Source organism: Bactrocera latifrons, unplaced genomic scaffold (genome assembly GCF_001853355.1).
Source record: "Bactrocera latifrons isolate USDA-ARS-PBARC rearing strain unplaced genomic scaffold, ASM185335v1 scaffold_158, whole genome shotgun sequence".
In the NCBI taxonomy this organism is placed as follows: domain Eukaryota; kingdom Metazoa; phylum Arthropoda; class Insecta; order Diptera; family Tephritidae; genus Bactrocera; species Bactrocera latifrons.
In genome coordinates this window covers 348,055-361,497 of record NW_017535052.1, presented here as the reverse complement: position 1 = coordinate 361,497, position 13,443 = coordinate 348,055, and the positions used below count along the sequence as shown (strand labels likewise).

General features: G+C 34.3%; 1 protein-coding gene and 1 long non-coding RNA gene across 6 annotated transcripts; one reads left to right on the top strand and one right to left on the bottom strand.

Moving 5' to 3' along the window:
* The first annotated feature begins 57 nt into the window (after positions 1–57).
* Positions 58–1,207, top strand: LOC108966279. The gene is made up of 3 exons (XR_001993175.1): positions 58–95; positions 914–1,000; positions 1,099–1,207. It is a non-coding gene; the product is annotated as an uncharacterized LOC108966279 (long non-coding RNA).
* Positions 344–12,593, bottom strand: LOC108966277 (transcription factor kayak, isoforms D/sro-like). 5 transcript variants are annotated; one of them, XM_018929075.1, is made up of 3 exons: positions 12,171–12,593; positions 9,845–10,859; positions 344–659 (listed from the first exon to the last, which is right to left on the bottom strand). In XM_018929075.1, exons 2-3 carry the CDS (start codon positions 10,538–10,540, stop codon positions 603–605), a joined length of 753 nt encoding a protein of 250 aa, XP_018784620.1. In that variant the 5' UTR covers positions 10,541–10,859; positions 12,171–12,593; the 3' UTR covers positions 344–602. The 5 variants fall into 5 exon arrangements, with proteins under 5 accessions (XP_018784620.1, XP_018784616.1, XP_018784617.1 ...); XM_018929071.1 differs by having other exon boundaries at positions 9,845–11,004; positions 12,267–12,593; XM_018929072.1 differs by having other exon boundaries at positions 9,845–11,060; positions 12,306–12,593.
* Between the last annotated feature and the right edge of the window lie 850 nt (positions 12,594–13,443).

Below are 13,443 nucleotides of genomic sequence, written 5' to 3'. Positions count from 1 at the left end.
AGTGCCAAATAAATTCTAATTGAACTAAATCAAAGTACTTATCTAGTTTTTGGTATTAGCATCCAATCGATTAAAAGTCCAGTTCCAGTCTCCCGGTAAGTCTYAAACACGAACAAGATTGCTATCACTTTAAAACTACAAAATCTTGCAAATATTCCAGAACACCAAAAAACACGTCCACCTTCACTAACTTTTCTTTCGAAATGTCTTTCAGTTCATAGTGTAGATATCTATGTATGTTTGTGATATGTATGAATGTACATATATTCAGTTCTCTCGACATCTGTATGCATTGGATCTCAAGTAATCAGATATGATCGAAATATTAAGAACTAAAATGGAGTAAAATTTTTGTAAAAGTATTTTATTTAAACTTTAATGTACACTCAAACCGGCTACTTGAATTTGCCAAAAAGTTTGTAGACGAACCTGTGTCAGGTGGGTGGGCTCGAAAATTTCAAAAAAAAATTTTTTTGTCTTATTAAATAGTACAATATGCTTAAAATATTCTTCCAATTATTTAAATTGATCCGAGTGAAATTCTAAGAGATAAACCCTTCCGAAGTTCCGCCCATCAGGCAACGTCGGTGTAGCGTAAAACTTTAAATGCGTTTTCCGTTCCGAGCATTATATACATATGTATGTATGTATATCGTCACCTGAAATGCAAAATAACGTGTCATCAAAAAATCGAAATTGAGTGTTCTATTTATTACACTTCACTACTTCAAATTACATAGATAATATTAGATATGTATGTATGTTCAACATTTTCAGGTTCTGCGCTCAGATATAAACCAATTTTATCCAATATTAAAACATTTTTTCCCTCATGTTCCATTTTATTTCGTGTTTCATTCATGCCACTGTAAATTTCCGAAAATATTTATTGTTACGTTATTTTGCATTTCAGGTAACGATATGTACTAACGGAATATTTTTGGTTTTAGATGAACTAAGAATTTTAGACGAACCAACCCTTTTTTTGTGAGACACCAAGGTAGATGATGTCTCAACGGCTGAATTTTCAATTTAAATTTTTATATAAACATTTCAGGAGACATTTTTATATCAAAATTTCATTTTATATCATTTCAGCCTTTCTGGCTGAGTGCATATGATAACCAAGTTTTGCAGTTTTTAAAAGCTGTAACCAAGCACAAACATTTGTCGAAAAAGAGTTTAAATAAAATATATTCTTTGCTCATTTTATTTGTTCTTATTACTTCGAACACGTCTGTAGGTATATTTTCATAAAGGCATGCGCACCAGCAATCTTTACATGCTTATGTTTGTTTACGAATGACGTATGAAACAAGTTAGCAAACATTTTGTTTGTTGTTATTTTGACGGTTTTGCTAAGTTCTTTCACCAAAAAGCACATTTATGATTTTACCTAAAATAAGTTTCTTTACCACTTTACTTATATAAACTTACATATATTTCCCATACAATGACGTACGATCAAAAATCAAAAATTAACAAAATGACGTAATTTTGCAAAATTAAAAAATCGTTTTTTCTGGTAGAAATTGTCGCTTTTTCAACGGCAAATTGATAATTTTCAACCAATCAAAAAGATCGTAGGTCATTGCATAGCAAAAGTATTCAAAAACACTCAGTTTTAATTTGAAGCCGATCGGATATTTTCTCGTTGAGTTACGACGCCAGCAATTTTGAAAAATGTCGTTTCGAGAAAAACGCATTTAAAGCTTCACTTAGAAAATATGGTATAAGAATTTAAACTATGGTAAACAGCAAATTTTAATCCTAAAAATAATATAAATGAGTCACTATTTGAGATATTTTGAAGTAAAGTCTCAATTTGTGACAAGCTACTATTCACAACATAGTCTCAAGTCTTTAGTCACAAAATATTGTCTCAAATTGTTACATGATCATAAGCAGGTCACAAAACTAGAAATAACTATTGTTTGCCTTACCATGAATATACTGACTAGTCACTTATAGAGATCTTCATAGATATTAAGCGATTGCAATTTCCAATTTCACACAAATTTCGTAAATATTCTGTATCAAAGTCAACATATATTTTTATTTTTAATGGTAATTATGCGTTTTGACTAACACAATAGCCGATTAGTCCTGTTCGTTTTCAATTTAGAGATCTTTGTGATTGCCCCGTACTGAAGTGCAAAATCGTCTTATGTCACAAAAATTGTCTCCAATTAAAAATCTCAATTATAGAGACTTGTGACTGTATCACAGTACAGAACTCCGGTATTACTCTTTTTGTAGAACTGTGTTATTATTGTCTTGTACTATTGATTCTTATTGACTCTATACTATTCCTTCAGAGCTGGAAAAAACTTGTAAAACCATTCGATAGTACACGACAATAATTAAACAGCTCTACAAAAAGACTATCTTCGTCTGATATCCTGGATACCTTAGCAAATTTTGATGCAAGTATATTTATGAAAGAATGTGCCATTGTGTTTTCATAATTCAATTTCTTATATTTTAATCAATTACTGGATTGTTAGTAATAAAACTTTACTTTTCCAGTCATGATTAGGGTTCTGGACGCCCTCATCGCGCAACAAATATCATGTGATTTCCACTCTCAGGATCCTTACCAAAAATATGCGAAAAATAATTCGGAAAATTTGAATGGTTCACTAAAAATCAGACGAGGAGATATGTAGAATTACAGTCTACAAAATTTCCTGTTTTACTTACTGATGCCCAAATTCCCATAAATTGGAAATAGTGGAAGTGAAGGGTAGGATGAAACATCTACGACAAAAGTTATTTTCTCAAAATAAATGTAGGCAATTGAGGAATTTTGAAGGGAATTGAGGAATGACGGAGCAATTTGTCAAGGCAATGGATGTGGAAGGATATTGTTTTATTTACATTTGTATAAAATTTCCGAAGCTGAGTATGGAAAAGTTGAAAGGCAAACTCTTTCTTGGTCTTCAAAAACCGAAATTCATGAAAAATACAGATTTGTCAATGTTATGACTGCTCCGGTAAGAGAAGCTCAAAGAATAACTGCTGATCCTTAAAAAGGGATTGTTAACTGGAAAATTAGAATGGAAGAATTCATAACAGACATATTATATAATAAAACCATAAAGCTTTACACTTGTTAAAAATTGTTGATGGCTTACATACAAAAATGAGTTTATGCAATTACAATTCTCAACGCTTTGCTTTCGATTTCGATGCTCTTAACGTTATATCTTTATTTTTGAAAACTAAACTGATATTATGAATATGTTTATCTGATTTTTGTAATATAAGATGTGAATAAGGATAAAAAATGGAGGGAAAATCTTAAAATTGTTGAAATTCTCATGAACATGACTATTATATTCCAATGAATAAGATAGAATTTAAAATCGTATTATAACGGAGTAGGCGTGGTTGTAGTCCGATTTCAATCTGTAATAAAAACATTTCAGGATAAAGTTATGTATGTACGGATTTTGGTTGAAATACTCGATCCATTTCAACCAAATTCCGTACATAACTTTATCCTGAAAGTTCCTGAAGTAATTTTTACTCAAGTTATTGCCGAACGGACGGCTTATTATTTATATTTATAATCCCGGTTACATCTATCTTCATTAGTTTTACGTATTATAAACAAACCGTTATATGAACTAAACTATTATACTCCCTCTTGCAACATTTTAAGACTATATCTATTTTTAGATGAGATAAAAAATCCCATATAAACATATGTACATATGTATACGTATAAAAACACGTATGTATCCGTGTATACAATACAATGCGTCGTATGTATTATGTCAAGCTCTAAATTTACATTGTGAAGTCATGATAATGACGTGTAAAAGGTAAAATAGATGTATTCAATATTTCCTTGAATGCTTATCAATGTTGTGCTCTAATCTAATCTTAAAGCTTACTTAAAATGCTTGTAATAAAAAATTTACGCGAAAGAAAGAATGACGCAAAACTCACAAAGAGGGTGAGTAAAATGAGGATGTTTTTTTCGCTTGATACCCTGAAAATTATATTTTCTTATTATGGATAAAAAAAATTCAAATTTCGCTTCCAACTACATGAAGAATATATCGTTTCGTGGGGTTTGTAGGAAATTGAATGCTCACCAAATGGTGGCTAACGATTTTTTCGTAAACCTAACAATTTAAAAGATATTAATTGTTGTAGTGTGGTCATATTAAGGCATTTTTTCTTATAAATTTTATGGCTGAATAAAAAAAGAAACATTTTAAATTGCAAACCAGCTAATTCTTCAGGGCACCAAGCGGAAAAAGACATTCGTTTTCGTTGAGCATTCGGTATACATATACATATACATATATAGTGTATATAATAATATAATATGTTATAACTACAAAAGTAAAGTTTCAGTTTAGAGTCCGTAGCTTTGTCGTCGGCGACGTCGTATGAGTAACATGAAATGTACTATATATACATACATACATACTTATGTAATGTGACATTTGCATATCTAATCGATTTTTATACTCTCACAAACTGTTGCCACAGAGTCTTATTATTTTGTTCACCTACCGGTTGTGCGTATCATCTAAGACTAATGTAGATAGATATAGGGTTATATGTACATATGTATATATAAATGGTCAGGATGACGAGATGATTTGAAATTCGGGAGACTATCTGTCTGTCCGTCAGTCCGTGCAAGCTGTAATTTGAGTGAAAATTGAGTTATCTTGATGAAACTTGGTATGCAGGTTTCTTGAGACAAAAAAATTTACGAGTCCGTAGATGGGGGTAATCGGAAAACCGCCACGCCCCAAATCGCCATTAACCGATATCCTATAAAAAGCCATAAATATGTACGTACTTAATTTAGATTTGAAACTGTAATTTGCACAGGGGATCACAGTAGCAAGAGCTAAAAGGGTAAGGTAAATATTTTGAAAAAGTGGGTGTGTCCCCGCCCTCTAAAAAGTTTAATGTACATATCTCGTAACCTACAAAGCATAAAATCTTTTCCTGACAATAGTAATTCTGTGTATTAAAAATGGCTTGAATCGAGTCAATACTTTCCTGAGCTCCCATATGCCTAATATGAAGACTTTCGAACTTCCAGGTGACTTTATGCTGGATATATCGGCCAATATTTGAGTTATTTCAATGAAAATTGCACAACATATTTTACTCATAATAGTATATCGTAGATACAATTGCGCAAAAACTTGACCAACCACTACCAGGATTTTCGAACATCGGACTGCCTTTGCTCCATATGATTGGTAAATTTGTGAACGTACCTTTATGAAACGCAAGAAACATTTTTTAGTATGTGACGTGATAATACGGCTCCCACATACACCATATAATGATTTTCGTTTTTCTTACAAACCTTAAGGAGAATATGTCGCATAGTGTATGAGTATTAATTTCAGGTGCAATGAAGCTATATATAATACTTCCCAGATGCATTCTTATAGCATAAAAGGGACAAAGGATCTTTATCTCGATTTTTATCGATCAGTATGTATAGCAGCTATATGCTATATTGGTTCTATCTGAAGAATTTCAGCGGGGATTGGAGTAATGCATTGGATAACAGTCTATGCCAAATTTCGTGATGAGATCTGCTCAAATCAAATAATTTTCCATGCAAGCAATCTGGTGGTCATATATCTGCTGTACCAACAAATGAGGAAGTAAGCTCACAAACTAAGGGACCAGTTCGAGTATGTACAGAGAGACGGAAGGTCGGATGACAGAGGTCAACATTTTTTGCTTTGTACATGGTTTTTACTTCATATGTTTTGGTTATACATACATAAAAGCAAATGGAGGGATATATAATAACAAATGGAAAATACTTCCTTTTGAAGTAATTATAACCATTTGACCATTTTTGATTTTCGCGCCTTTAAAACGAAGAGCGCGGGAGGTAGTGTTGTATGTGTTTGTACATTACACGAGTTTCAAATATATAAATATTGGTTTTCTGGAACAAAAAATCTTTGCAAGCGCTGACTGGTTTTACTATAATTGCGACGAGTTTATTAAAAAGAGGGAAAAAGTATGATATAAGTAAAAGCCTAAAAATTCTCCGACCTTTCAATTTGGGTGTTACAAACATCATGGCAAACTTAATATACCCTTTTCATGGTATGAAAAGTTCATAGTTTTGCAACATGTTGATACAGAACATAATAGTTTTGTTAACCTAAATCAACTATATATCTAAAAATATATAAAATTTTAGGATCAAAATTAGCATGAGGTGCTCTATCCGTTCAGTATTGTAAAGAAGGTTTTTGTAATTGAATATTTACGGCAAATCAACAATTTCGTTTCAACTGTATTTAGCTCTTCGGAACAATCTTCACACTTATGTGTGGAATACTATGCTCGCGACAGACTGCAAACGACATCTGTCAAATATTAAAATACATACGTTCTTATCGACGGACCTATTTTGACAGCTGCACGACTGCAGGCCGACAGTTATCGTTCTCGCTAACTACAATTTTATCCAATATTTGCCAACGAAAGTAGAGTTGACAGTAGAATGGAAGGTAGAGAGATGAGGTRGAGTGGTGATGCCACTAATATGTAAAATGTAAAATTATTCAAAGCTCTAACAAACCTGACGTTATTTTACAAATAAAAGCATAAAATAGCTCTGTTACATCATTTGTAATAACAATTGATAATTTGACACGAATAAATTTACCTATTTACTTATTTTTTGCATAAAAAATTTCACCCAAAATTTTCACTGGCCACAACGAAATTGTGTACATGCAAAATGGACAACTGAGTTGTTTTGTGTACATGCCGGCCATTGTTATGTTGCTGGCCTCTCACAAACGTTCTTGTAGTAGCACTCACAACGCCATTTTCAGTTCACTGTCGTGCTGCTGCAGTCTGTCGCTAGCATTGTGTTCCACACATTAGAGTGGCTAACTATACCTTTAACCCATTTTAAAAAAATGTTTGAGCGCCAATTTAAGAACTGTTTAAGATTTAAGATGGATTTTGTTATAACCAGGTAGTATATTTTTTTTATTGAAAATAAATCTTAATTAAATGAAAGGAAGCTCCACATTTTAAAATTTTTAGTATATGTATCAATATCTTCCTCTTCTTTAGGTATTGGCGTAGTTTTAGCCGTAGCCGGGTTTACAACAGCGCGCCAATTGTTCTTTTCCCCAGTAGGTACTGCGTCGAACACTCTCATCGCTGGAGTCTTTTCATCCATTCGAACGACTTGACCTAGCGCGCGTAGCCGCTTTCTCTTGATTCGCTGAATGTCAATGTCGTCGTATATCTCATACAGCTCATTGTTCCATCGAATGCGATATTCGCTGTGGCCAACGCGCAAAGGACCATAAATCTTTCGTAGAACTTTTTTCTCGAAAACTCGTGTCGTAGTTTCACTCAGTTTGTTGACGATGGGCTTTTATCTTTCACACAGTCCGCTCGATAGAACCTTATATGCTATGTTGAGGAGATTTATCCCCCGGTAGTTGGCGTAGATTTGTGGGGTCTTGCTTTTTGTGAATTGGGCAGAAATTTTAAATTCCAATCGTCGGGTAATTGCTAAACGAACTTCTTAAGGGGCTATACCTGTATGACACTTTAAAAAAAAAATTTATTTGCTCGATAGCTTATATTTCCATAAATATCCTGTAAAATCGGGGATTCGATCTTTTTGATTAGTTGAATATTGTCAATTTAGCATTAAAAACACGACAATTTTTTACCTAAAAAAACCTTTTTTTTTCAAAATTACGCTATTTTGTTAATTTTTGATATTTTTCAAAGATCATAGGTCATTGAATAGGAAATATCTTTAGGTTTAATAAACTTTTCAATTTTTTTTTGTTTCAGCTACTCATTCAACTGGAATCACTTTTTTTTTGGCATCTCCCAAGACAGCCCATAACTCCGTGATTTTTAAAAATTTTTGTTAAAAAAAACTTTAAATATAGCAAAATATACGTAATAAGTTCAAAGAAGTTCGAAATATTCAATCGCGTACTTCCTCTTTAAAAAATTCACAAAAATCGCCTAATTTGTTATGCGTTACACTGGTATAGCCCCTTAATGGTCTAATGGTCGGGCAAGGGAACGTTCGGTCCATCGTCATCGATTTGGGAATCGGGCCTGCTGTTAAGCTTTCACTGCCATTCAGCAGGTTGGATAATTATTCGCTCCATAATTTCAGTGAGCTCTGGGCATCAGTCACTAGATCACCCTTGGGGGTTCTACAAGATTATCCTCCTACCTCGAAACCTTCTGTTAGCCGCCGCGTATTTCCGTAGAATTTTCGAGCCAACAGGGGTCGGTCAGCTTGTCAAGCTCTTCGTATTCACGCATTTCGGCCTGTCTCCTTTTTTGTCTGCTAATGCGTCTCACCTTCCTCTTCAACTTTAGGTATCTATCCTATTCCGCACATGTTGTGATTGATTGCAACGTTGTGAGGTAGGCAGTCTGTTTTCTCTCCACTGCGACACTGCACTCCTCATCGTATCAGCTGTTCTTTTGTCTCTTCCGAAAAGCAATGGTTTCGTTTGCAAGTCAAGTAGAAAATCGTTCGGCTCTCTGTTATGATTGCAGCTTCTCGATGTCGAACCTTCCTTATGTTTGTTGACGTACGTTTTTTGCTACACAGAGGCGGGTGCGTATCTTGCCTGCAAGAAAATAGTGGTCCGAGTCGACGGAAACTGGTGCTACGGATAACTGTATTTCGGGCTTGGCGAAGTCGGTCAGCCTCAACTCACTTGGACATTCTTCAGAAGTGCTGAATTTACCGACCGCTGTGCTATATATGTATATATACCTCCTTTGGCCACCATACATAATATATATGTATGTATATACATACGAGTATAAGCTTCAATGAGCGAAGGAACATAGCAAATTTTACATGAATAACCCAGCAATATTCCAAACACTTTCTTTTTGATATATTAAAGGAGGGGGGGAAGTAGTTTTATTTCTGAAGGGAGAACGGCTATTTAATAAATAACGTAATGATGAAACTGTTTTAAAACAGTTGTGCTCAGTTAACTTTCTAATTGCCGAAGTGAAGCTGTGTTCAGTAATTGAATGGATGTATATATGTAAGTATTTATATATGTATGTATGTCAATGAAATCATAATATCAGAGGATTCTGTATATATATTATTAATCAGTAGTCAAAAATAGTTTAGGAAATAGACAAAACATACTTCATGGATCCATGTGAATGCGAGCTGTATGAACCAACTTGATTTTTATTATGGCGGTAAAATATTCACTTTAAATCATTTTAAACCAAATTTGGTTCACAACACTTGCATTTCATCTATAGAAATTGTCTATTATAAAAATTAATTCAAACTTCAATAAAATTACTGCATGTTTTACCCTACACTTAAAAAAAATCGTAATGAGAGAGAAATCACTATAAAACTAAACAATAAGGATTGACGTCGGCCTAAACCTGTCCGAGTACTAAAATATTAAAATTATGTTCATTAAAAAATAACACCCTGTTCAGGGTAGAATAACGCAAGGGCGACCGTCATTTTGGAGTAACTATGTATGTATATTCATGGTGAATATTGGTTAATGCAAAATTCTCAAAAATTGAACTAATGACGCTGTAGTAAGATTGCTTCAAATTTGAATAACCGTTTATAAAATGATAATATATGTATGTATGTATTATGTTTACACCTAACATACATATGTACATGTAGGTTGGTGTGATTATATTCTTTTGACTAATGAAAGTAAATCAAAAACGCAATCAAAATCTAAAGCCACACCCACCGTCAATAATCGACAAATCAAAATACAGATGAGGAGTAGCTAATTAGGCAACGATTCAAATATATACTCACCCGATGATGCTGCTGATTTACGTTGCGTGCCGCCACTGCAGCAGCGGCAACCACCAGTCGCTGCTGAAATATACGCGTGGTCGTATGCGACGGTGTTAATCCAGGAGACTGTGAACGTGGTTGCGGTGATAGCGACTCTTTAGTAGCAGCTGAGAATGGAGGGTGCAGCGGTGTTGTCAGCTGCTTCTGCGCTAAACTCTGTTCATACTCTGAATGTTCCAGGTATGCCAGTGGCTGGCCATTGAGCTTCTGATGTTGCTGCATCCGTGATCTGTAGTAGCAATTGTTGGCAGAAACTGCTGTATCCGTCATTTGCGGCGGTGGCTGTTGTTGCTGATGAGGAGAAGAATTAGTGGTTGCCACAGGTTGCGCATAATTTCCATATGTATGCTCATGCAGGTATGTTGTTGGCAGTTGCAGCGGTTGCTGCTGTTGTCGTTGTTGAACACAATTGAGTTGAGCACTGTTATTGTTATGCAATAGTGAATAGTGAGAGCGGTTCGTATCACTGATCCAGTTGCTAATGCGAGCTTGATGGTGATGTTCCCGTATTTGCTGCCCTTGTAATAGCTGCTGTGATCGCACGTGCTGCTGTTGTTGATGTTGCTGCAACAGCGCCACTGTTACCGTGTCGTTATTGTTCGGCCAACTGTCACATTGGTTTTTGTTTGCGATATTATTATTGTTGCTATGCATTTTAACTGACTAATTTGTAATACGAATGCCCTCTTGATTTTTATTATATTATATTAGTTCTTGTATAATTTTTTAGCGATTATGTGACTTGTATTATATGTACTTATGTATATTTATTGTTCGATTTCGTACACTTACGGCGCGCGGCACTCCTATTTCCATTACATGCAACTAAAGTGTCGCAGCTGTAGACAAGCCTTCAATACTTCACCCACACAAAACTCATTCGCCTTTTGGTACAATACCATTTTTTGTTACCCCTATATTAAATTTTGCTGGTAACAAACTGAACTTTTGCTTATTTGGTTGTTTTAGTCCACTACATACATAAATATATTTGTCATAATTAATTGTGTGTATTCTCCTTCTCGTTCTCACTTCTATATTTATTTTTGTGTACATATATTTATGAATTCTTATTTTGCAATGTTTTGCTTAACGGCGCTGTTTTTATGCATGAACCACTTAAGTTCGATCACCATAAAATGTATATAGTGACTTATATATGAATATGTATGAACTATACTACATTTAATATGCAGCTTAATTTAATATTATATTATATAGTATGTATTGTGAAATTTTATAAAAGAACACAACCTAAATTGCCTTTTATACAAAAAAGAGCCCCAAGTGATCCGATTAAAAGTATTTTTATGTAAACAAGGCGCGTGCGTATATTGACTGTGTACCCTGACATGCAATCGCGACAAATTCTTCTTATACGGATTTAAATGAATTATGATAATTCTTCTACGAAAAGATCACCTTCTCCAATTTTTAAAGACAAGCGGAATCCAAGATTTCCGATTTCCTTCCTTTCTGAAGCACAGATCAAATTTAAATAAAATTTGGTAAGGAAATTAAAATTCCATAAGCCATAACTGCAGCAAGAACGTTGTTGACAGTTAGTTAGGGCGACATTTCTAAACGACACTGCAGATAACGGCGGCAATATTGCTGCATCTAATGTTAACTGAACGTGTAAATTTTACCTAAATTTTAATGCTCTGTACTGTAAAGCCATCTATACATAGTACCAAAAACCTGCAGGCGGTGGCGCTTCCGCACGACGAGGAAGTCTACGAGGATCGCTTGTTGTTGTCGTTCGAAGGTTGCATGCTAAAATTGTCATTTGTCCCGCCACATTGTCATTATCACATAAAAATTGTGCTAAGGTAAATACTTGTATATATGCGTTTCTTCAGATAAAAATGAACAAAATTACTCATATGTATGTATTTATGTAAAATATAAATTTGTACAAATGTTGCAACATTTATATGTACAAATGTACATATGCATGCATGTATGCTACTAAACTGAAATTTTAAAATACAAAGAGTTTTGTCACTGATAAAAGAAATAACTCTATATGTATGTCCTTATTGAAATATTTTTCTGATTAATTATTGTGTGGACATGTTATACATTCACAGTTAAGATTCACATTCGCACTAACACTATGTTATGCATTCGAATTAGCACTTCACGATGTCCTTTGCTCGTACATTATTATTGAAATTACGATTGTATGTGCATATGTACCATGTACATACATACATATGTATATGCATAACATATGTTATTTATTTTGGTTGTGAAATATGTTGTTTATGCGTACACGTACATATGTATTTCAATTACTATAACCCCGCGCGCACTCTATGGTTACATGTACGACACGTACGTATAGGTAAAACGTTCAAATGGAAATGCTGCTCACAAATATTTTTGCACGATCAGTTACCCTACTGCTGCTTACTAATACATAGAGTTGGCACTGGCGGTGACGTTTACGTTGCCTGGCAAACGCTAGGGTCAGCTATTTGGTTGCCTTCTTGAAATACTGACTGGCTGCTGATCGTGGCTTAGTCACCCGTTTGCTCGCGCGTTCGCTCGTGTAAAGTGCCATGACAATCGGTACTGTTGGCGGCTCCGCTGCAGCTCGCTTTGTGTGTTGTCGTTGCAGCTACTGGACGTTTCAGCTTCCGCTCTCCTGTAAGAATTTCCCAGACAGTGAGCGTTCACTATACGATAGACAGTAAAAGCCCTCTGTACGTTACTGCGGTACTAACGCGAACGTAAACGCGAACGCGTCCACTTGGCTGGTGGCCGCTTATAATATGTAGTATGGATGACTAATGCAGCGAGCACGCGCTATAATCACTGCGGTGGTAACGTCAAAGGCAACAAAAGCAACGATAAAAATACATATTAAAAGTGAATAAATTATTTAGAATGGGAGCAAAACAGAAATTTTAATAAAAAGATAGAGACGTCCATAAATATGCGAATTAGGGTAAAACAGAAAAAGCGAATACACAAAGATACATATGTATGTATAGGGATAAAAAATGTTATTAAAAGTTAGTATATACATATGTATTCATGTGCTTTATACTAAAATATTTAGTTCAATAACTCATTTTACTCACTTAGTTTCATTACCAGATACTTAGTGATGGGATTGGTACGTCTAAATTGGCCTAGACTCAATTTATTTAATTTTGTTATTAAAACAATTAAGCTCGGCAACATGATCCCAATAAGTTTGATTAAGATACATCATAATCTTACAGATCTTAGAATCTGTGAAAATCATTTCATACCTTATTTAATTTTCCTAAGATACCTTACACATTGACTAATAAGTATGAAGCCAACTAGAAACTCTAAAATCCTTATATTAGCCCCCCATGTGCTAATGTGTTAAGAGGAGGATCCGACATGATTTTTGGCACCAAGATACGTTATCCTCATATTCAGTATCAGAGGTATGAAAAAGTGTAAATGGATACAGATACATACAAAAATAAAAGTCAACAGAATCGAATAAACTTGAAGGATAATTATCTTCAAGATTCTAGAAGATAGTCTCTGTTTTTAATATAGTATAGCGC